This window comes from Berghia stephanieae, chromosome 4, assembly GCF_034508935.2.
Source record: "Berghia stephanieae isolate SIO BIC M18660-M18661 chromosome 4, UCSD_Bste_1.3, whole genome shotgun sequence".
In the NCBI taxonomy this organism is placed as follows: Eukaryota; Metazoa; Mollusca; class Gastropoda; order Nudibranchia; family Aeolidiidae; genus Berghia; species Berghia stephanieae.
Window position 1 is genome coordinate 33860333 of NC_088363.1, and position 25570 is coordinate 33885902.

Below are 25570 nucleotides of genomic sequence, written 5' to 3' on the forward strand. Positions count from 1 at the left end.
TGAAGAAAGTCCCCAATTTTGTAAGGTTGTTTTGGTCTTCCCCACTTTAGACCTTGCCCTGTTCAGTGTCAACCAATCTTTCTTGGGAGATTTACTCCGCTTGGCAGTTCTTCTTTGGGTTCCTGAATGGCATCATTTGGGCAGCAGTTCCATTCTTTCTATGAATGCACTCTGTATATGGCTGCATGGTCTGGTCGGATGCCTTCAGTTGTCAGGAAGCTTGTTGTAAAAATAATTAATGCAGTTGTGAAATAATAAACACTTCTGCTAAAAGGAATACAGTTTTGTCCTTTCCAACGTTTTGAAATTATGATGTATTATAGAAGAAACCATTTTTTTGTGGTTTGATTAATTGGAGATGACACATTTTCATGTGACTGAATCCAAAGTTATATACCAAGTGAAAAGAGTGAAAGTTCATATCCTGAAATTACAAATGCAGTAGTAACGTAATGTGCACTTCTGCTAAAGATAAAATGAATTTGTCATTTTCAAAATGTTAAACTTTTTCTCTCCTTTCTTTCACACTTTTCCATACCAGCCAAATTTACCCTAAACTGTTTTGAGGAAAAGGTTCACCAATATGATTTTGATATTCCATTCACCTCATTTTGTATGTCATAATGATGATTGCCTAATTTATAACATAGAGATATCACCTTTATCAAATTTCTAAACGTTTTCTTTTTTGGTGTTGTATAAATTTATGACCACTCGTCCCCCTCCTCCTCCCCATCTCCTCCTCTCTCTCTCCTCTTCTCTCTCTTTTCTTCTTCTTCTTCTTTCTTCTTCTTCTTCTTCCTTCTCCTCTCTTACTTCTCTCCTTCCTTCTTCTTCTTCTTCTTTTCTTTTTCTTCTTTTTCTTCTTCTTCTTCTTCTTCTTCTTCTTCTTCTTTTCTTCTTCTTCTTCTTCTTCTTTCTTCTTCTTCTTTCTTCTTCTTCTTTCTTCTTCTTTCTTCTTCTCTTCTTCTTTCTTCTTCTTCTTCTTCTTCTTCTTCTTCTTCTTCTTCTTCTTCTTCTTCTTCTTCTTCTTCTTTCTTTTCTTCTTTTCATTCTTCCCTCTTTCTTCTTCCTTCTTTCCTTCTTCTCTCTTCTTCTTCTTATCTTTTCTTTTCTTCTTCTTCTTTTTCTTCCTTGTCTTTTCTTTTTTCTTCTTTTTTTTTCTTCTTCTTCTTCTTCTTCTTCTTCTTCTTCTTCTTCTTCTTCTTCTTCTTCTTCTTCTTCTTCTTCTTCTTCTTCTTCTTCTTCTTCTTCTCTTCTTCTTCTTCTTCTTCTTCTTCTTCTTCTTCTTCTTCTTCTTTTTCTTCTTCTTCATTTTTTCTTCTTCTTTTACTTCTTCCCTTCTCTCTTCCCATTCCTTATCCTCCTCCCCTCCCTTATCTTCTTATTTTTTTTCTTCTTTTTTTTCTTCCTTGTCTTGTTCTTTTTGTTCTTGTTGTTTTCTTCTTCTTTTCTTCTTCTTCTTCTTCTTCTTCTTCTTCTTCTTCTTCTTCTTCTTCTTTCTTCTTCTTCTCCATTCTTCTTCTTATTCTTCTTCTTTTTATTCTCCTTTTCCCATTTTCTCCCCTTCTCTTCTCTTCCATGCTTCTACTTTTTTTTCTTCTTCTTTTCTTCTTCCCATCTCTTCCTCGTCCATCCTTCTCCTCTCCATCTCTCATCTTCTTCTTCTCTTCTTCTTCTTCTTCTTCTTCTTCTTCTTCTTCTTCTTCTTCTTCTTCTTCTTCTTCTTCTTCTTCTTCTTCTTCTTCTTATTCATCTTCATTTTTATTCTTCATCTTCTCCTTCTCCTTCTCAATCCCTTCTTCTCTTCTTGTTCTTGTTCTTGTTCTTGTTCTTCTTGTTTCTTCGTTCTTCTTGTTCTTGTTCTTTTTCTTCTTGTCTTGTTCTTCTTCTTTAGTTTAGACATTAACATTTTGAATATTGCAAATATTGCTTGTCATATATTGTATTTTGAAAATTAAAATTATACTGCAGTTAGATGTGGCATTATGTTAGGCATCTTTTTAAGAAATCACCACTATCAATATTTCGAACATTTCTTTTTCTGTCTTTTGTTATATTTTTTGGCACTATCTAAACGGTTATTACACATAGAACTTATAGATAACTGCCTACTCTTACATAAAATTTTAATTCGTGATATGTAAATATGTGTTTATAGACGTCTAATTGTGTTTGTGACAAATATGTTATCTCATTGATTTTTTTAGAGCTTAACTCCCGCAAACAAAAGAAAGATCTTTCTTTCGCCATAATTTTGTATCACTTGTGAATAAATTCAATTAACAGATTATTACATAAATCAGTTTAAATCAAATTCAACATCACTTCCTGAAGTAAAAGAACTCAATTTTAATTTATTCCCTAATTTGAAACGTGAATCGCCTTTGGAATCCAAATTAAGTTCCCGTTTCTGCAGGTTTTCCTGTATTTTGGTGAGAATAGTTTGCTTGCTATGTGTGGATCATATTACAATGTACTTTTTCCAATTTGAATATGACTTAGCTACCCACTTATGGCTTGATAAACATAGGTATGGCTTTTTAAATAATAGCAAAATGAGGATTCTTATCCGGATCTTTATTGAATCTGTTGCAAGCGCCGTAAAACCCTTAAAATCAAAAAACAATTATTGAATCTGAAGCTCTAGCTAAATGCAGCTACTGGACTCTGAGTTGTCGACTATGAATATGTTATGACTTTTCAACATTATATCTGTATTTAATTCTTTTTTTTTTTTTTTTGGTCATGTTATGACACAAATCGGTGACTTGTCAACTCAAAACATTAATAGATATAAAAATTTGATGCCGTAAATAATAAATGAACAAAAAACAATTTTTACCAAACATGTTGTATGAATTAAAGTTGAATATTTTCTTGGCTGAAGCACTGGGGTATAAATACATTTTTATTCAACTAAAATTGAATACGTATTTCTCACCTAACCTCTGAAGACAAAATTAAAAAGAGAGGAAATCAAACTAAGTACTGGTTTCCAATATTTTGATATGTCAATCTTATTACAAACCACTTTCTATTGAAATTTTATGGATTCAAAGGGATCCTATATTTGATCTTAATACATTTCTCCAGACCAGCGTTGACATTTTAAAAGTCGTCTTGAGGAACCTTTGTCAACTTTTTAATTTGCCTTCGTTTATTGTTGCCATTTTTTTATACTATTGATGTACATGAGTATGGATGCTGTATTAAAATTGAGAACTCAACATTGTTTTCTTAGATTTGAATTTAAAGATTCACGTGTTCAATTTTTCATTCTTGAATTCTTTAGGATGGGGAAAGGGGGGGGGGGGGGGGAGGAGAATTGTGCTTCTCCAGCTGACTGTTGTGTTCCACGTCCGTTCTCATCTTTCCTATTTCTTTATTTTTCCCCGGATGGGGTCTTCTGACCTCCCATGGTGGAAAGAGAGGTCACTCTCTTTCCCTTTCCATGTTGCTCTCTCATGGTGAACAGGTCACTTGCTGTGTCTTCTATCCCCCTATACATATATGTTTTATGAGTTGCTTTCTGTCCTTGTCTTTGTCTTGGAATGGGTTTACTTGGTTCTGTCCTGATCCTCTCCGGAATCCTTGGCTGAGAGGGAAATAGTCAAAAGTATGCAAGGATTTTCATTTATGGACTGATCGTTACATTTTTGTGTTGAAAATATCTTTTAAACATTTGAATGAGACTTTTAGGTACATTGATGGTATGCTTTTGGAATTTCTTGGATACTTTAATTTTTTCACTATCCCATTTCTTTCCTTTTTTTTTTTTTTATTACTGGCGCTGATATAACCTAAATGTTTTGCAAGCGCCATGAAACCCTTTTTCTGGATTGAGATTGCTTGGTGTTTTTTTCCCTGGTTATGTCCGAAATCTTTAGCTGGGAGGGAGACTGTCAAATGTATAGTACCCTTTTAAAGAGATATTTTATTCCATTGTTAATCATCTCACTGTTATTGTTGTGTGGTCCTATCATTATTAGTTTTGGATGGTTGGCTAGGTGGTCTTCAGATTGGAAGGCACAGAGCTCGATTCCTACTCTGAGCGGCGTATAGTTCAATCCTTAGAAAAGCTCTCTACTCACATTATCTCACCGTACTCAGGTGTACAATGAGTACATGGCTCTTAACAACGTTGTTTCTGTCCGAAATAATTGTATTAATGCCTAACCGGCGTTATATATCGTCCTACTTGTTGCTGTTGGCAAGGGACCCATTATAAAACGATTAGAGCGTGCTTAGTGGATACTGCGCTGTTATAGTATAATAATATAGTGGTCAGAAGTAATTTTATTTTGTCAACCCCAGGAATGTCTTGGTGGATTTCGTTCCATGCCATGCATTAATCTTGTGAGTAGCATTATGTGTATAGTAACATGTTATGATAGGGACACGATATGATGGTGTATACATCTACTGATAATTTGCATAAGACATCTTTTTTTCCTTTAATATTCATTGTGTTAACCAGTAAAACACTGAAAAAACCATGAATTCAAAAATTTGGCCTTGGTCCTTCAAATATCGATCGATTTAAATGAATTCTTTTGGCAAAAACTCTCAAACCTGGGACCTCACATGGGTCCTTTAAATCGATGAATATGTGAAGGAAGAGGTTTCTGGCCAAATTTTTAAAAGCATGTTTTACTAGAGGTAGAAAGTTAATTGGTTCACAAAATACATCAGTTCAACGAACAAAATGTAACTATTACGATCGGAACAATCGTATTTATTTTTAGACATATCAGCTGGTAATCTGTGTGCTCAACTGTTTTAAAATAAATGAAGTAACAAAATTCGACTTTTGCCTTTTGATCAAAGGTAAAATCAATAAGGACAATACAATGGTGATTTGTATTTTGAAATTATTCAATTTAAAAAATCAAATAACAACAGAAAGAAAAGAAAAAAAACATTAAACGTTCAAAGCATGACATCTATTATATAATCTTCTTCTTCTAGGTTCCATGCCTGGTCCAGGCTTCGGATACTGCATGAATTATCTCTCTCCATTCCTCCCTGTCTCTTGCTTTTTCAAACAGCTCTTGGATTGTTAGGTTGGTGAAGCCCTTCAGTTGGTCTATGAGTGTTTTTCTTTGTCTCCCCCGGGCGCGTTTACCAGGTATTTTTCCACAACTTGCCAGGTATTCATTCTTATCTTTCCTTACTATGTGTCCGAAAAAGGATAGTTGTCGATCCACTATTAAGGGCATTAGTTTCCTTTGTTGGTATGTTTGTTTTAGCACTTCTTCGTTCGTTTTGTGTGCGGTATACGATATTCTCTGCATCCTTCTCAAGCACCACATTTCAAAAGCTTCAATGTTCTTTTGTGTTTCTGCATTTGTAGTCCAGCTTTCGCATCCGTATAACAAGATTGGCCACACGTAGCACTTCAAGACTCGGAATCTAATCCCGAACGACATCTGTTTGTTTTTCAAAATGTTTCCCAGGTCCATGAAGGCCTGTTTGGCTTGAGTTATTCTTGCTCGTATGTCTCGGTTACATCTTCCATCTGTTGTCACTATTGAACCTAGGTATTTAAAACTTTCTACGTTGGTAAGCTGCTCGCCGTGAATCGTTATATTGCAGGTGTTGTTGTTTTCGGGGTTTTTCTGTATTACCATGCATTCTGTTTTGGTGATATTCACTTCCATTCCCTTGGCTTCACTATCTACTACCACTTTGTCAACAATCTTTTGAAGTTGGATTTCTGATGTTGCAATGAGTACCGTATCGTCTGCGTATCTTATATTATTTATGTTATGACCTCCTACTTTTATTCCCTCCATATTATTTATGCCCCTCATGATTGTTTCTTGGTATAGATTAAACAGATCTGGTGAGGCAACACACCCTTGACGGACTCCTTTCTTAATAGGAATGGAATTTCCTGTAGAGTTTCCGATTTTGATAGATGCCTGCTGGGTGTAGTATAATGTTTGCATGAGTCTGAGGTCTTTCTCATCAGCGCCAATGGAGTGCAGTTGTTTTAGTATTTCTTCGTGGCGTACTCTATCAAAAGCTTTTTTGTAGTCGACAAAACAGAGGTATAGTGGGGTCTGAACCTGTATAGCTCTTTCACTTAAAACACGGAGGAGGTATATTGCGTTCCTTGTCCCTCTGTCAGGTTGGAATCCATATTGTTCTTCTGCGATTTCGGGGTTAATCTTATTCCTTAGCCTGTTGATAATTATACGCAACAGTATTTTGTTGATGTGACTTATTAAACTTATAGTTCTAAAATTTTCGCATCTGACTGCACCTGCTTTCTTTGGTATTGCTATGAAAATAGAGTTACAGAGATCTTCTGGAATTTTCCCAGTATTGTATATATTGTTGAATAATATGTGAAGTTCATCAATTGCTAGATCTCCTAGGCTTTTTAATACCTCTACAGATATTTCATCAGGGCCTGTTGCTTTACCATCCTTCATTCGTTCCATGGCATGTTCAATTTCACTTTTGGTGATGTTTGGTCCGCTTAATGGTTCTTTGAATTTCAGTGGTGGTTCATTTCTATTTGGATCATTGTACAGTTCGCCTATGTATTCTACCCATCGGCTTTCTATATGTTGTTCTTCAAATAGCAGTTCCCCTTGTTTGTTTTGGATACAACTTCCTGCTGCTTTGCTTTTCCTTTTCCCTGATAGTTCTTTTATTCTTTGGTGAGCTTGTTGTATATATATATATATATATATATATATATATATATATATATATATATATATATATATATATATATATATGCGGTTAGATTTCGGAATGAATCTAAAGCTGAACATTGTCAAACTTGAGTTGAATCGATTTTTTTTTTATTGATCAGAGTGAATCTTTGTCTCTTAAACTTGTTATCCATCTTTCGACATCTCTCTGTCCATTTATATTATATTTATATTAACGCACGGACCATGGTTTGAGTGAATTTTAGATAAGTCCCTGTTTAGTCTTGGTAGAGTGTGTACGTGTGTGTGTGTGTGTGTGTGTGTGTGTGTGTGTGTGTATGTGTGTGAATACGGAGACGACCGGTTCATGTCGTTATAAAATGTAACATTATGATTAAATATTTGTAAGTATGTCGTCCAGGTATTGTATGTTTAATTGTTTTTAAAACCTTTAGTTATTCATTTAGTTTAATCTAGTAACATGTCCATCTTATCCACTCCATATTCCTTGATGTGACACTCATACGGAAGGTGTACCACACCAAGCGTGGCCTTCGTGAACATGACACTGACCGTGGCCTTCGTAAAGTTATGGCCTGACACTGACCAAAAAATGACGTCAAAATGCCAGTCTTTTGCCACAAAAGAAAACAAATCGTGAGTTGTATTCAATAGTTCAGCCAATGAAATAACTTGTTTCCATGAGCTCTACGAACAACTCACTAGGCGGTGCAAAAAACAAATAATGACTTCAAAATGCCAGTCTTTTGGATTTCAGTGTCAGGCTATAACATAACGATGGCTACGCACTGACCAACAATGACGTCAAAAGACAAGTCTTTGACCTTGAAAGAAAACAAATCGTGAGTTGTATTCAACTAATGGGATCATTTGTTTCCTTGAGACTACTTAAGATAACTCACTAAGCGGTCCATAAACCAAAAAATGACGTCAAAATATGGGTCTTAGTGGGTTTTTGGCGTCAGGCTATAAGTTAACGATGGCTACGCACCAAGCCGGTCACTTTCTATCTGTCTCTATTTCTCTCCTTCTCTCTATCTTGGCTCACCTCATGTTAATATTGTGGGCCTTCTGTATGCGGGTCCTTCTAATGTTACTGGCCGCATTTGTCTGCTGTCTTATGGCAAAGCTATTTTACTTGAACCCCTCTATAACACAAACCGTAATATCTGGCGCCAGAATGGTCAAAGGTTTGAGTCTCGCTCTGAGTGGCGCATATTTGAGTCCTTGGTAAAGGCTCTTTACTCACATTCTTCCACCTTACTCAGATGTAAAATCGGAACCTGGCCATTAACAGTGTTGTCTCTATTGGAAAGAATTGTAATATTGCCTAAAAGGCGTCATGTCTCATCCTACATGTCAATTGTTGCTGCTGGCTATGGACCCTGTTTAAAGCGTTTTGAGCATGTTTAGTGGATAATGCGCTATGTAAATGCTCTATTTTAAAAATTCAATAACATAACAAAACTCTATTTGACATTCCTAGGATTTTATTTTGGCGTTCTACGATTGTTTAATTTTAGCGTGATGTCAACTCCTGAGTAATGATCTATAGGATTTGCCTTTAATTCGGTTTCTTTATCCATTCCAATTTTAGAACTCAGCTCAGACTTATCTCAGATTCAGTCACTGTTAACCAGTTAACTGCCGTACTCTGGAGAGACAGGTATTTATAGATTTGGTCAGAAAACACATCCTTCAATTATCAATCCGATAAATGACCCTCGTCTTGGCAAAAACTCTTAAACCTGGGACTTAATTAAAGAATTCGCGAAGTCCCAGGATTGAGGGGTTTGCCAAGATGCGGGACATTTAAATCGATCGATATTTGACAGACGAGTTTTTTGGCCAAATTTTAAATTCGTGACTTTCCAGAGTACGGCAGTTGACTGGTTAAGGACGGAATCAGTGCAGTTTTAATCACCAAACACTTTCAAAACACTTTTCATCCAGTTTGACTACAAAAACTTTACTGCACTGACCGATAGATTATAGTAACCCTTGAGCTTTTTGAGCTTTTATATATCGCTATATCCACTTAATGTGTACAAGGGGTCACTGACCAACAGCAACACGTAACATGTAGAACGAGACATGACGCCTGTCAGGCGATATTACAATTTTTTTCCAACAGAGACCACGCTTGTAACGGCCAGGCACTCATTTTACACATGAGTACGGTGAGCGAATGTGAGTAAAGAGCCTTTTCCAAGAACTCAATTATGCGCCGAGCAAGGCTCGAAGTCAGGACCTTTCTATCCGAAAGCGAGTGTCATACCACTAGACCGCATAGCCGCTCATGCTCAACTTATCAAAACGTTTTAAGCCTAATGACAAAATAAGGCATGTTTCATTTTAATCTATCATGAGGTAAAAGTTTTCGGATCCAAATGAAAAAAAATGCACTCTTTTTACAAGTTGGGAGTCATTTTAACCTATGGATATATTGAACGAAGTTGTTTTTTTGTTGTTGCCAAAAGGAAAAAGGGGCATTTGACAAATTGGAGTCATTTTGATATAAATAGATAACATAATGAACGAAGTTAATTGGAAAAAAAATTTGCAAACGCATTTATTTTACAAGTTGGAAATCATTTTTAGAAGAAGTATACGAAGATATAAAGTAAACGTTTTATTGACCAAAATAAGAAAAAAAGCATTTGGCAGGTTGACAGTCACTTTAATCTATGGAGATGAAGTAAATTTTGTTCTGTCCAAAAATAATTTTTAAGTCATTTTATTTTAGAAGTTGCGATCAATTTTTAACCTTTTGATATAAATGAAGCCTGGGTAGGGTTCCTGACCTCCCATAGTGGACAGGGAGGAGCTTGCTGTGTCTTCTATCCCCTTATATCTGTTTTCCAACATGCTTTCTGTCTTTGTCTTGGAATGAGATTACTTGCTTTTGTCCTGGCCCTGGCCGGAGTCCTGGCTTAGAGGGAAACAGTCAAATGCATAGTTATTGTTTTGGGAGATGATATTCTTTTCCTTGTTAATCATCTCTCTGTTATGTATTATTATATTTGTTGTTTTGAACTTATAATGTAAGCATTTGAGTGTGTTCCTCTTTGTTGGATTTTGTGCTTGTGTCCGGATAAGACTTATAGGTGAACTAAGTACATTGGTGGTATGCTCTTGGAATCTACATCTGATCCCTATTTGTTCCCAGTTCCCCTTTGTCTTACTTTCTCTTGGGTGCTTTAATTGTAATTCTAGAACTTTTTACTATCTCATTTTCTTCCTTTTTACTGGCGCTGATATAACCTAAATGTGTTGCAAGCGCCGTAAAACCCTTAAAAACAAAAACAAAAACATAAATGGAGCCAATGTTTTTTGGCCAAACTTTAAAAGGAATTTTATTTGACAATTTGAGAGTCATTTTGATCTACGGATATGTAGTAGAATTATTCTGGCCAAAAATAAAGCCATTCTATTTGACAACATGAGTGTCATTTTCATCTACGAATATTACGCAGTAGCCTAATAGTTGTCTGGCCGAAATGAACACCAAAAAAAAAAAAAAAAGAATTTTATTTTACAGGTTGAGAGCCGTTAAATTTATCGATATATAATATAGAGTAGAAGTTTGCCAAACAAATCATTAAGGCGTTTTGTCAATTATGTACAGCAGAGTAGACCTTCCCCCATTTTCAACTCATCCAATGGTTTAAGCGACGTGTACTTATTGCAGGTCTGGTAACCCAAATTGTTAAGGTATCATTGTTGTAATGGAAATACTCTCAAACCAACGCAAAATATTGTCCATTACAACAATGTTAAATTAAGATCATAATTGCGCTCGGTTATCAGATCTGAAAGTATGTGGACCTCGGTTTCAAGTCTTCTTTATCGTCCGTCTCTCTTACCTTGACTTGGGCCTTTTATTCCCTCATTATTCCTCTTTCATTCCTCTACAAACTAGACGGAGAAATTAATCGCTAGACCGATAAGTAATCGCTTATCAATTTTGTTTTCTTTCACGCGTAGTCACGCTTAGGAACCTCCCCCCGAACCCGATGGGTTCCATTTCTTTTAGTTGGCCTTCCGAGCCATAATACCCATGGAACCGGCGTCGTTCCCGGTTTCTGTAGCGTTCAACGGACAGCAACAATTGCTTGCTACTCTTTAGTTAAAACCTTTATTATGGACGTTGGTGACTCAGTGACACAGTGTTTTTAGTCTCCTATGAAAAGTCAAGCTTTGTTGGGTTTGGTCAGTGAATATGTTGTGCTGTCATGGTATGCTAGAGCAGTGATTGGTTATTCTTAGGCTAAGTCTCCATATCAAATCTATGGAGCGGCAAGATTAGTATGGCAGAGGCAAATCAACGAGTGTTTAATTCTACGAGAGGTAGGGCAGTGGTCTTGTGAGGGATCAAACCTTTTGTATTTTTCTTTGTTTGTTATTTTTGTTTGTTTTGTTTTTTGTTTTTTTTTTATCTTGTTTTTTTTCTTTACTTTATTTTTATTTTGGTATTTTTGTTTTAAAAAAATTATTTTGTTGTTGTTTGTATTTTTTTCTTGATTTTTGTTTGTTCTTTTTTTTGTGTGTTTTTTTTTGTTTAAAAAAACTTTTTAAATGAATATTTTTGTATTTGGTTTGTTTATTTTTTAATGTATTTTTTCCCTTTCCATTCCTTTGTGTTTCTTTGTGTCTATATATATATATATATATATATATATATATATATATATATATATATATATATATATATATATATACATGAATAACGATTAAGATGGATGTATTTGTTTGTTTGTTTGTTTGTTGCTTTAGGTCTCTTCCAACACAATTGAGGTTATATGAGAGACCGCTGAAACAAAAAAACAAGCAATCTAACAAAAATAGTACAAATGTAAATCAAAATCATAACCTAAAGATATCATAAGCTAAATTATAAATAACCGAGAACAAACAGGCAGAGGATTTACAGAAAAAAAATATCCCCTGTCAAAAATACAATCACAAACCAAAGAAGCAGGATAGGCTAGTAAAGAGAAGAAGAAACGACATCACTATCGGATAAATTTTTATTCTCTATTGTCTTCTGGCACTTTTCTATTCACTTCATATCTTGTTGTTACCAACATAAGTGCCTGCTCCACTCACTTTTCTGAATTAAAAATTCACCCCATACACCGGAGCATACTCAATGTCTCAATCGTTTCTATGTTATATGTTTGTGTTGAGAATATTGGCTATTAAGCTTAACTGCTGGTCAAAATTATTCGCGATGGTGGTGTACGAACGAATCGGCGGTCTCAAGTAGTGGGTGAGAGAGGGATCTAGTAATGACTTTGAGTTTGAAACGAATATTTTTGTGTTCGTGGATAGCTCACACGGTAGAGCCACGCTCTCACCTGCCAGGCGGAGTTGTCGTACCAATAAGGTCGCAGGTTCAAACCCCACCACCGCCGCGAAAAATTTTTATTCTCTATTGTCTTCTGGCACTTTTCTATTCACTTCATATCTTGTCACTATCGGATCGTATACCCATGCGAACATCATAGGTATATGATTCAAGGGTGATGCTCCCATCCATAAGATGGATGTATATATATATATATATATATATATATATATATATATATATATATATATATATATATATATATAAATATATATATATATATATATATATATATATATATATATATATATATATATATATATATATATATATATATATACATCCATCTTACTCGTTATTCATGTTTATGATTGTGTGTTGTTTCAAACTTCCTGTGATGTTTTGGTGTCTATGTCATTATGGTGGTTTGAAGTTGCAGAGAAAGTGTTAATTGCTGTGTCTGCATGCGGATGTAAGTTCATTTCTTTTGTTCATTTTGACCATGTTTGGTTGATGTACTCAACATCTTCCAAATTATGCAATCTGTGCTTAGAAGAGAAATTTTACATCATTTCTCCACCATATATGGCCACACTGAACAGAAATGAATGTACACCCGCATGCCGACACAGAAATAAAACACCTCTGCAACTTCAAACCACCATAATAATCTCGACACCAAAACATCGCAGGAAGTATGAAGAAGAAGAAGAAGAAGAAAGGGAAGAAGAAGAAGAAGGAAGAAGAAGAAGAAGAAGAAAAGAAGAAGAAGAAGAAGAGAAGAAGAAGAAAGAAGAGAGAAAGAAGAAAAGAAGAAGAAGAAGAAGGAAGAGAAGAAGAAGAAGAAGAAGAAGAAAGAAGAAGAAGAAGAGAAGAAGAAGAAAGAAGAAGAAGAAAGAAGAAAGAAGAAGAAGAAGAAGAAGAAGAGAAGAAGAAGAAGAAGAAGAGAAGAAGAAGAAGAAGAAGAAGAAGAAGAAAAGAAGAAGAAAAGAAGAAGAAGAAGAAGAAGAAGAAGAAAGAAGAAGAAGAAGAAGAAGAAGAAGAAGAAGAAGAAGAGAAGAAGAAGAAGAAGAAGAAGAGAAGAAGAAGAAGAAGAAGAAGAAGAAGAAGAAGAAGAAGAAGAAGAAGAAGAAGAAGAAGAAGAAGAAAGAAGAAAGAAGAAGAAGAAGAAGAAAGAGAAGAAGAAGAGAAGAAGAAGAGAAAGAAGAAGAAGAAGAAGAAGAAAGAAGAAGAAGAAGAAGAAGAAGAAGAAGAAGAAGAAGAAGAAGAAGAGAAAGAAGAAGAAGAAGAAGAAGAGAAGAAGAAGAAAGAAGAAGAAGAAGAAGAAGAAGAAGAAGAAGAAGAAGAGAAGAAGAAGAAGAAGAAGAAGAAGAAGAAGAAGAAGAAGAAGAAGAAGAAGAAGAAGAAAGAAGAAGAAGAAGAAGAAGAAGAAGAAGAAGAAAGAAGAAGAAGAAGAAAGAAGAAGAAAAAAGAAGAGAAGAAGAAGAAGAAGAAGAGAAGAAGAAGAAGAAGAAGAAGAAGAAGAAGAGAAGAAGAAGAAGAAGAAGAAGAAGAAGAAGAAGAAGAAGAAGAAAGAAGAAGAAGAAGAAGAGAAGAAGAGAAGAAGAAGAAGAAGAAGAAGAAGAAGAAGAAAGAAGAAGAAGAGAAGAGAAAGAAGAAGAAGAAGAAGAAGAAGAAGAAGAAGAAGAAGAAGAAGAAGAAGAAGAAGAAGAAGAAGAAGAAGAAGAGAAGAAGAGAAGAAGAAGAAGAAAAGAAGGAAGAAGAAGAAGAAGAAGAAGAAGAAGAAGAAGAAGAAGAAGAGAAGAGAAGAAGAAGAAGAGAGAAGAGAGAAGAAGAGAGAAGAAGAGAGAAGAAGAGAGAAGAGAGAAGAAGAGAGAGAAGAGAGAAGAAGAGAAAGAAGAAGAAGAAGAAGAAGAAGAAGAGAGAAGAAGAAGAAGAAGAAGAAGAAGAAGAAGAAGAAGAAGAAGACCAGTACTTATATCATACTTTTTTTTATATTTGTTTTTTTTTTTTTTTTTGTTTGTTCTAGTGTTGTTTTGTTTGTTTGTTATTTGGCAATTAAATTCTTCTTCTAGATCAATCAATTAGACTGTTCAAACCTAAGACATCTTTTAAAATCTTTAGTTTAAGACGTGTTGACAAGATGAAGGTCATTATAATTGATCAATTATTCAAATAGAAACGTTCTGGCTAAAATGAATGTAAAAAATAGTTTGTCCTATTCCGATACAATTATGCATCCCTTTGACTTTGTCCATCACTTGTGCAGCTATGTGGTCTTGTGGTATGACACTCGTTTTCGGATCGGAAGGTCCTGGGTTCGAGCCTTGCTCGGCGCATAAATGAGTCCTTGGAAAAGACTCTTTACTCACATTCTCTCACCGTAATCAGGTGTAAAATGAGTACCTGGTCATTGACTGACTTAGATGCCTTTCGCGTCTCGACCGAAAGATCGGGTCGCCTTGGCTGTTTCCAGTATTTCCTGTGTGAGGTGTCTCCAATATTGCCGGTCCTCTGCTAGGGTTCTCAGATTTTCAAGGTCCCCTGCCGTTATGAGACTAATGCTTTGTCCAAGTGTTGTGAGGTTTTTGTTTAGGATCACAGGGAGTGTTATGATCGGTTTTCCTCTGAAAAGGTTCCCGTGTTTTTGGAAGTATCCCGACATGGCTTGGTTAGCTGGTATGTTTTTGTCCCTGCGTAGTATGTGACCGAAAATTGCCATCGTTGTTGTAAAATGTCAAGGGAGATTGGTCTTTCTTTTGTGATCTTATAGAGTGATTCATTTGAGATCTTTTTTGGGTATTTGATGTCCAGTACCCTTCTTAGCTGTGTGCGATGGAAGGCATCCAGATGTTCTTCTTCGGATTTTGTCAACGCCCAAGTGCCGCAGTTATACAGAAGTACCGGTTTTACAAGAGCACGGTACAGTTTCAGTTTGGTTTTTCTCTTTATTTTGTCACCTCTAATCCATACATTGGTGAGTTTACTGAGTGCGGCGTTTGATAGCTGTTTTCTTCTTTGTACATCCTCGGTGTCTCCAATAAGTGAGCCGACTTTCTTTGTTCTTTTCCATTCCTCTTTGTTCCTCGATATTGTTCGTAAATTCGGTTTTATTGGCATTGACTTGGAGGTTATATTTCATGAGGGTATTTTGTATGATGTCTATATTTGCTGGTGTTGATCCAATAAAATCGACATCATCTGCATAGGCGATTTCGCTAGGGATAAAATACCTGGTCATTAACAGTGTTTTATCTGTCGGAAAAAAAAATTGTATTATCGCCGAACAGGCGGCATGTCTCGTTTTTTTATGTTACGTGTTGCTGTTGGTCAGGGACCCTTTGTAAAACGCTTTTAATTTTTTTTTTTTTTTTTGTCATAATATTTTTCCATAGTTGTCATTGATACGAGGAGCTAAACGTCAATAAGGTGATTCACACAGCCACAAAAAAAATCCAAAAAGGAGAGACTAATCGAAATTGAGAAGGAAAATGAAGAAGCACAAACAACCTATTCGCCCTACCAATGATTCAGAGCGGTCACCTGCTGTCCACTACGCCAACTGGAAGGAGACGATTTTCCTCCGAAAAAATCTGGCCACCATCAACAAGACTGAACGTGGCTTGGTCAATCGGATTACTGTGGACCAAAAGGTTTGTCCTAAAACGTGACCCATCGCGTCAAATGGGGTATTGTGTTGTGGCACAGCGACATGATCTAGTGGTATGACACTCCTGGGTTTGAGCCTCACTCGGCCCATAGTTGAGTCCTTGAAAAAGGCTCTTTACTCACATCCTCTTACCGTTCTCAGGTGCACAATGAGTATCTGGCCATTAGCAGGGTTGTCTCTGTTGGAATTATTTTTCTATTATATATATATTACACAACTACAGAAAGAATAGCACCTTAAACAAAAGATCAGAACTAATGACAATGTGCAGACACTCTAACAAATTCAAGCTCAAAACGCAAAAGGCCAAATAACCCTCCCCCCCCCCCCCCCGACCCCATTACCACCCCCCCCCCCCCCCCCCCCCCCCCCCCCCCCGCCTCCCCACACAACCACATTCCACAACACTATCACACACACATGTACACACCACACACAACACACCTACACGCATACACACAACACACACACACTCATAATATAACCAATGAGAGCACATCACAACAATGCCAATACACATCAACACTAATCACCACTACACAACGAAACAACTTTAGTTGGGAGTAAGAACTTTTCTACGGACATTACTATGGATTACGCCGACTGAAGACGTGTAAGACACAGAAACGAATCGTCTCGGCCACAAAAAATGTGAATGACATTTTGCATTCTATATATATATATATTTATGAGTGTTGGTGGGTACTTGTAGGTACGAAAGTGCTCGATAATGGTGGTTAGAGCTAATATATAATGCAAATTTTCACTCACATTTTTTTGGCCGAGACGACTCGTTTCTGTGTTTTTTACACTTCTTCAGTCGGCGTAATCCATTGTAATCTTACAATATATCTTTATATATATATAAAGCTCAAATCTCAAGGTTCGATTCATCCAGACATAATACTGTTTTGAAACGATGGATCACAAATGTCATACCGACCCACCAAAGAAAATGAATTTTAAAACTCAAATTTAATATCAGTTGTTGCATGTTATAGCTAGATACATACGTTTGTTGAGCAAAACAAGCTTTACAGCATTACAATATGTTTTTGTAAATATATCACAATGTGAAATTGAATGTAAGCTTCATTTTAATATACGAAACAAATAAAATGGACGTTTCGGATTTTCAACGTCACTACCACATTATCTCATTCGTCTGTAGTGCTTCATTCATCCTGTTTTGTTGATAAAGGGAAAACCCGAAACGTCCATTTTACCTGTTTTCGTATATTACATTGAAGCTTACATTCAATTTCACATTGTTATTTATTTCTTCGAGCTTCGAGCAGCAACATTTACATTACCCAGTAAATATATCAGCGTCTGAGGTGTGTATTATCTCTTTCAATTTTTTGTTTTGTTTGTTCTATTGTTTTTAATTTTTAATTTTATTTTTTAGATAAAACTTAAGAACAAAAAAGGTGATTTTGACGATATTTCTTCAACCAGTTGGAGTATTGGAATCAGATGTTGTGGTAGTAGTAGTAGTAGTAGTAGTAGTAGTAGTAGTAGTAGTATGTAGTCAGTAGTGATCGTAAGTAGTAAGTAGTAGTAGTGTATGTAGTAGTAGTGGTAGTATAGTAGTAGTGGTGGTGGTGGTGGTGGTGGTAGTAGTAGTAGTAGTAGTAGTAGTAGTAGTAGTAGTAGTAGAAGTAGTAGTAGTACCAGCAGATTATGTCATTGTTGTATTCTCACTATTAATTTTGCATCACCAATCAGGTGATGTTCAGACGATTCCAGCACATGTTGTCACGAACAAAAATGGCCCAGGCACGGGTGATGAATGACAAAGCACTGATCCAACAGCTCCGAGGCAAAGACGCCCGTCGGCTTCATTGTGAGAGCCATATCCTGAACGGTGAAGACGCCGAATTTCTGAAGAAGTTGAAGAAAAATCCCTTTGTTGTTGACCATACTGATCCCGGAAGACAGTTGCCAGGTGAGGATATAGAGGTCATGTATTGATTTTTGTTTTTAAGGGACATCTCAACAGAGCTAAGAGAGTTGTCAGATTGTTTAAGATTGTAAAAATTAAGCAGTTAACTATCGGACTCTGGAAAAACAGAGTTTGAGTAACTTCAAAGGAATATTGACAGGTCGACCGAGAGTTGAACTCGTGAGACGACAAACATCAATGCGAAGTGTAGCGAGAGTCAAGCTATTGTTTGTCTTGTCCTATTCTATATAGAGAAAAGGATAAATAGTATAGCCTCGTGTGTGAGTGGTTGCGTGTCATAGTCTTGTTTTTAAATTGTTTCTGTTGTTTATGTGTGTAGTGATGACTCTCTCACACTCAATTTCAATGCCGAAAGAGGAATTCCCGCACACAAGAAAGGGAATTGGGGTGGTATTTGGCATACATATTGTATAGTATCTAGTTCTAAATAGATAACTGATTAGAATTATATTATGATATATAAACACAATGCCAAATACAATTCCGAAGTTTCCTTATTTCAAATGAAGTAAAGCTCCAAAACCCTGGGTTCGAGCCTCGCGCTCGGCGCATAGTTGAGTCCTTGGAAAAGGCTCTTTACTCACATTCTCTCACCATACTCAGGTGTAAAATGAGTACCTGGCCGTTAACAGAGTTGTCTTTGTCCGAAAAATTGTAATATCGCCTAACAGGCGTCATGTCCCGTCCTACATGTTAAATGTTGACCAGGGACCCCTTGTAAAGCGCTTTGAGCACATTTAGTAGATATTGCACTATATAAAGCTCAATTTAAAAAAAAATATTTCAAAGATGATGATATGGTGGTGGTGGTTGCAGTAGTAGTAGTGGTAGTGATGATAATGTGGTGGTGGTTGTAGTTGTAGTAGTAGTGATAGTGATGATGATGTGGTGGTGGTTGTAGTAGTAGTGGTAGTGATGATGATGTGGTTGTGGTGGTTGTAGTAGTAGTTGTAATGGTGATGATATGGTGGTAGTGGTGGTTGCAGTAGTAGTGGTAGTGATGACGATGTGGTTGTGGTGGTTGTAGTAGTAGTGGTAATGGTAATGATATGGTGGTAGTTGTAGTAGTAGTGGTAATGGTAATGATATGGTGGTGGTTGTAGTGGTCGTGATGATGATGTGGTTGTGGTGGTTGTAGCAGTAGTGGTAGTGATGATTATGTGCTGCTGGTGGTGCAGTAGTGGTAGTGATAATGATGTGGTGCTGGTGGTTGTGGTAGTAGTGGTAGTGATGCTATTGTGGTGGTGGTTGTAGTTAGTAGTTGAGGTAGTGATGATGTGGTGGTGGTTGTAGTAGTAGTGGTGGTGGTGGTTGTGGTAGTAGTGGTAATGATGATATGGTGGTGGTGGTTGCAGTAGTAGTGGTAGTGATGACGATGTGGTTGTGGTGATTGTAGTAGTAGTGGTAGTGATGATGATGTGCTGGTGGTGGTGTAGTAGTAGTGGTAGTGATAATGATGTGGGGCTGGTGGTTGTAGTAATAGTGTTAGTGATGATATTGTGGTGGTGGTTTTAGTAGTAGATGATGTGGTGGTTGGAAAACACATTACAGGTTATTATAATACATGATTACACACATTCTCTAACTTCATTTTTGACAGCTTCATTGTGCCATAAATATACGCAACAGTTCTGAAACATTTTATTGTGGATTTTGATATTGTTTGTTGTTTTTCTTGTGTCGTTATGTTGACATAGAGACCGAATGAATGGTAATGACTACATTCTCAGCCAACAACAAAATGGCGCTGAATGCTTTCATTGGTGGACACTTTTTAGGCTTCGTACGTATTCTCATTCGTTTAATTCTATGGGCGAATAACCAAAGTAGAAACGATTCAATGGTTTTAAAATGACGATTACTTCCCTTGTCAAAAAAAAAATAAATGCTGAGTGTTTGGTCGAGCGGCCCGTTCAGTCAGAACAAGTCATAAACACTATACCTTTTCCTTCTTTCATTTTTTTACCAACCTTTTAACCAACATGTGTCTCGATAGTTCAGTTGATTAAGCACTCGCATTACAACCAAATGAACATAACGGAATTTTTAAGTAGAATTTTTTTCTTGCCCCTCTGCCCTACACGTAATGATTAAATAGCTGGATCTGTTAGATCAGTGGGAAAATACTTCATAATAGACTGGCGTCCTATCCAAAGGATAGCAAGCAGCTGTAACAGTCAGTTTAACAATGAGGAGACCGGCATTACGCCTGACTTCGTCGACCTTATTGCTCTGAAGAATGATAAAATCATAATCAATTAGGGTAAAGTGTTTCCCAACTATTGTCACCCTTCGTTGAGTCAAACAGAGTGAATACTATTATCAGGACAATTTATGCGAAACAACATCTCTCAAGGTCTTGTAAGGTTTCTACCAGTGTACAAAACGGCGAAGTGGTCTTGTGGTATGACACCCACTTTCGGATCGGAAAGTCCTGGATTCAAGCCTTGCTCAGCATATAGTTGATTCCGTGGAAAAGGCTCTTTATTTACATTCTCTCACCGTTCACCGGTGCAAAATGAGTGCCTGAACGTTAACAGCGTTGTGTCTGTCTAAAAAAAAAAAAAATGTAATATCGCCTAACAGGCATCATGTCTGTTCTACATATTACGTACGTATTGATGATAATCGGGGACACTTTGTAAAGCGCTTTGAGCACGATATATATATCGATGTCAACGTAAAATCTCTTTTAAAAAAAAGAAAAGAAAAAAGCTCAATTCACAAATAACATCAACTCATGCGAACGCTTAGCTGACAGTCCCGTTTGTTTCCGTCCTTGTAATTATTATTTTGCCCCCAATCAAGGGACTGAATTTAGCAGCATATGTATTCATTCAATAAAACATTGTTATGACCTGTTGTCCAATATTATGTGGCTAAAAAATTCCATATCACAAAGAGGTCAAAATTATCTTTCTTGAGCAAAATTGGTGTAATAGGGCAGAGAAGTCGTGACGTCACACATTCTACTCTCCGGTTCCAAACTTCTTGGAAGTATATATTAACCAGTCCTTCGGAGGACTATTAATGAATAGGTTACATGTTGAATCATAAGGTGGCATAATTATTTTTAATTGCTATAGCAGGAGGTCGACAGATTCCTAAGATTACGGGATTTTAGGCGATCTAAGAGCGAAGATGGATGAGCTTTAGTGACGACCAGAATATATTTAGACTAGAAAATAAGTTGCCATCACTCTGAAACCAGAAAATATGTATCCCGTCCTCTCATTATAAAAAGCAAATTTGGTATCTGTCAGCATAATACCCGATTTAAACGGTGGATCAAAGATTTAAATAAATTTATCTTATTGAACGAAATATGAATAGAACAGTTTCAAAATAAAACGCGTATTGAGCTCAAAATTCTTCTCGAGCCATTATTTTGTTGATTTATTAAACTTTGTTATTTTCTTTGAGATACTACCCTATGCAAAGTATATGTTAGAGGTGAGGTAGGGGGAAGGTTTACATGTGTTTTATTTGTTATTATTCAATATTTTGTATAGTCTACATCATCTTGTATCTTAGATATATTACTTTAAATTCGTCCTCAGATATTCAGAAAAATTCCAAATTAGATACGGAAGTGACGGATGAAGAAACACTATTACTTATCCAGACATTTTTAGAAGAAAAAGGTATCGATCACACACCAGGCAACCTCCAACGTCTTTCAACCCTTGGTCGAGTTTTGGACGCAGCTATGCGTGTCCGAGAACAAGACGAAATCCCCAATGATCCATATGGAGAATCCCAAAACAGTTCCCTTGGTTTGAAAATTGGTCATTCTGCAAAATGCAATCCTGGCGTATCCATAAGTGTCCTAGAGAATACTAAGGATGTTGTGACATCACGATTCCAAGGGAGACCCATAACAAGTGACGCAATCAGGCAACAGAGTCATGATATGGATAAGAGTTTACTTGGAAGCGCCGATGCCATTTCAAGCAAGTCACTCTCAAATGTTGAGAAAGCAAAGATCGATGTGTCCGCCGATGAAATCGACTCAGAATCTACAAGTACAAGCACTAATTCAATAAATGTTGAAACGTCAAAAAGGAAGACACAAAATAACTTTGTCATTCTCAATGATAAGGAGAATGCTAGATCTTCCCCTGTAAATTCTATCACTGAAAACAACATCGCCGCTTTAAAAACCTTGATAGATAAAATGAAATTTGATTCCAATTCGCACAACACTGAAACGGAAAATCAAAAGGCAAGATCATTATTGGACAGATTGTGTCCAACCAAAATAACTCCAAGGAAAAGAATGACCAGTATATTTGATGAGGTCAAACCGCCAGACGTACATGGTATGAGGCTACAAGAAGCCAAGAAGGTAGATCACTCTGTACAGGTGAAAGAATTTATCAAGGATTTGTCGAACTTTGGACACGGAGTTCCTGACTTTGATTATTATGCAAGCAAAATGCAGCTGGACGCTGCACAACAGGTGAATAATACTTTATACAATATCATCATTACCCCCATAATCACTACCACCACCACCACCACTACCACCACCACCATCATCATCATCATCATCATCATCACCATCATCATCATCATAGCATGACATCATTCTCCCCATTAATACCATTTCCACAGGTCAAACCAGATCTCCCGTCCCAGATGCCTTCAACCCCGGATAACATTTATAGAAAGCACACCGGAGACCCTACCATTAGCGCCATTACTTTACCCAAACTCAGGCCAATAAAATCAGACGACATTGACAAAAATGACGCGAGCTATATCTATGAATTTTGGACGAATGATCTATTTGATCCGATAATAGTGGCGGTTTTAGTATTGACTCTCAAGAGATCTAAAAACAAAAATTGTATTGATCAGATAGTCTTGATTCTGGTGAGATACAGCATAATCCTGCCTTTGGCATAAACTGAAAGCAGATGCAATCTTGTCTCTGATAAGATCTGACAGTTTTAACCTTGTCTCCGATGAGATTCTACATTGAAATTGTATCTTTGACAGTCCTGACCGTTGTGGTCTTGTTTTAAATCAGATCTGACAGTTATATTCCTGTCTTTGATAATATAATCTGACAGTTGTAACCTTGTCTTCGATAAGACAAGTTTGACTTTGACATATGTAATCCTGTTTTTGATAATGGTAACCTTAACTTTGATAAGATTTGACAGTGTTAATCTTATCTTTGATAAGATCTGACAGTTGTAACCATATCTTTGATAAGATCTGACAGTTGTAACCATGTCTTTGATAAGCTCTGATAGTTATAATTTTGTCTTTTATAAGATCTGACAGTTGTAATGTTTTCTTTGATTAGATATGACAGTTGTAACTTTGTATTTGATAAGATCTGACAATTGTAATCTTGTCTTTGATAAGATCAAACAATGTTAATTTATCATTTAAACTAAATATTAAAACAGTTGTAATTATAACTTGAAATGAATATAAAATCAGCTTTTGATATTATCTTAACATAGTTTAGTCTCTAATGAGATTTAACAAGATGCAATTGTTTAGTCTATGAAGTTGAAGTCCTGTCTTTGATGAGATTGATGTAAACAGTTGTAATCTGGTATTTGTTCAGACGGATGTAAACAGTTGCAATCCTGTCTTTGACGAGATATATACTATAAACAATTATAATCCTGTCTTTGATGAGATACATGCTTATAATGATGAGCTATATGTAAACAGTTGTAATCCTGTCTTTGTTGCATGATATATATATATATATATATATATGTAAATCGTTATAAACCTGTCTTTGATGAGATATACGTAAACAGTTATAATCATATCTTTGATGAGATATATGTAAACAATCATAGTTTTAATAATGTTTCTATGAGATTTTTTATGTAAACAGATATTTTTTAAAATCGTTTTTTAATTTGATCTGAAAAGAAGTTGAAGGCATTTCTATTGTTATAGGCAGCGTGCATAACAGGTCGTTGTAACATATAAAACGAAATATATTGAATACATATTACATTGAAAATTCTGGTTTTATTGAAGTTATTACTTGCCGGCCAGAATCGTGCTAAAAGTATTGAATTTTTAAAAATGAAAACAACAACTATAAACAGAAACAAAAAAGTTTTACACAAAACTTTTCTGGTTCAAGACCATTTCTCAGTCAACAACGAAAACATTTAAATGGTTACACGTCGCGTCAAATCCACAAAGAGTTTTGTTTTAATTTACATGTTGTTTGCGTTGTTTGTTGAATATGGCTTTGAGCCCTTTTAACATTCATTGTTAACTATCTTAGTCAATTTTGAAGCCGTCATATTCATGTTTTGTTCAATAAGGTGACTTGCGCTAAAAGGTCATAGGTCATTATCCCAGATACCAAGAAGTTAAGGTCGACAAAAAAGGTCATTGTTTGTTTGCTTTTATTGTTGTTGTTTTTTTGGTTTTTTTTTGGGAGGGGGGGGGGGGTGTCGTCTTTTTTGTTGTTTTCTGTTTCTTTTAGGGGGGGGGGGGGGGGGTATTTTGGGAGGGAGGGTTAAAAGGATGAACTAAATATGCACTTCTCTGCCGCCTGTCTGATTTTAAGTGATGTATTATTCATGTTTTTATTACTTTGTTATTGGGGGCAGAAGAGTTTAAATCCTGAAACGTTTTATGTTCGTTATATTTTGGTCTTTTTCGAGGCTGCTTTATTCATTTTTTTCCCATTACTTTATACCTGATGTAGTTATGCTGTTGCAAGAGCAGAATGTAATTTGAGAATTCTGCTTGCGTGTTTTGAATAGCTAAATAATTTTCCGACTTGCCTACGTGCCTAATTCTGTGATAACTTATTATTCAAGTACAAATTAAATGATTCTAAACATATTGTCTGTATTCTCATTTTTCTTCATCAAGTTCATTCCTACGTAATATCAGATTGATGCAATCGACATATAATTATGATTAAAGTTCAATTTTAAGAATTTGGTTTTTCCTGACAAAATAATCCCACTCTGAGCGGTGCATAATTGAGTGCTTGGAAAAGCTCTTTACTCTCATTCTCTTACCATACTCTAGAGTAAAACGAGTACCTGGCCGTTAGCAACAGTCTTTGTTGGAACCAGTAAAGTTGAAATAGCGCATAACAGGGAAAATACATGACAACAACTCATGATTATAATAGTGTCGACTCTCCAATTTCAATTCCCCCACCCTCCCACCAATATTTAAAAAAAAAACAAACCCAAAAGACCTCCCGAAAAAAAAAACATAACTGTAATTTTTTTAAAGTGGAATAAAAAAAATAAAATCTTTCTTTGGATTATGATGTCTTTATCACTGAATACTTTATTTGTGTCACATCATAATAATATAATGAAACAGGGATGAGAACGTATAAATAGTATATATTTGGATTCATTATCAGATCACATAAATGTTTTTGTCCTAAGTGTTCTCCAATAGAACTTCATTCCCCTTTTAAATCAATTCAATTGAAATTCATTTCACTCAATTTGAACGATCTACCTAATTGGCGGAGTTTTAAAATAAACAAATATCACAAATGAAACAAGCATTTATCACCATGAAGATACTTGAAATTGGATACATTAAAAATGTAAAAAAGACAAATTTCATTATTATAATCATAAGACCTAAACATCACATAAAAATTCATTGCTTTGAACATGAGCAATTTACCCCTTCAGGTTTTCTAAAACTTCGGTCATACTGCAAGAAAAATGTCAAATACCACTCTGAATCCCAATGTATGGAAGCAAGACGCTTTAGTAAACATTGGATTGCAAATAATAATTAATCATATAATTACTTAAAATGCATAAGTTAATAAAAATTCATGTGATTTTGATACGATGATGATATTTTGAGGTCCTTTCAAACATTAGAAAAAAAGATGATTATTGCAGCTATCA

General features: G+C 35.8%; 1 protein-coding gene across 4 annotated transcripts in view; it reads left to right on the forward strand.

Annotated features, from left to right (window-relative positions):
• The window catches only part of LOC144970453 (uncharacterized), a 42632-nt gene extending 18533 nt beyond the window's left edge, over nucleotides 1-24099 (forward strand). For 2 of the 4 annotated variants that reach the window (XM_078910114.1, XM_078910115.1), the window contains exons 4-7: nucleotides 15438-15695; nucleotides 17441-17660; nucleotides 21239-22140; nucleotides 22296-24099. In XM_078910114.1, the coding sequence (XP_078766240.1) occupies nucleotides 15534-15695; nucleotides 17441-17660; nucleotides 21239-22140; nucleotides 22296-22589 (1578 nt within the window). In that variant the 5' untranslated portion in view covers nucleotides 15438-15533 and the 3' untranslated portion in view covers nucleotides 22590-24099. Of the gene's footprint in view, nucleotides 1-10837; nucleotides 11043-15437; nucleotides 15696-17440; nucleotides 17661-19375; nucleotides 19462-21238; nucleotides 22141-22295 lie in introns of those variants that run through there. The other 2 variants (XM_078910116.1, XM_078910117.1) reach the window with 2 other exon arrangements.
• Nucleotides 24100-25570: the final 1471 nt, after the last annotated feature.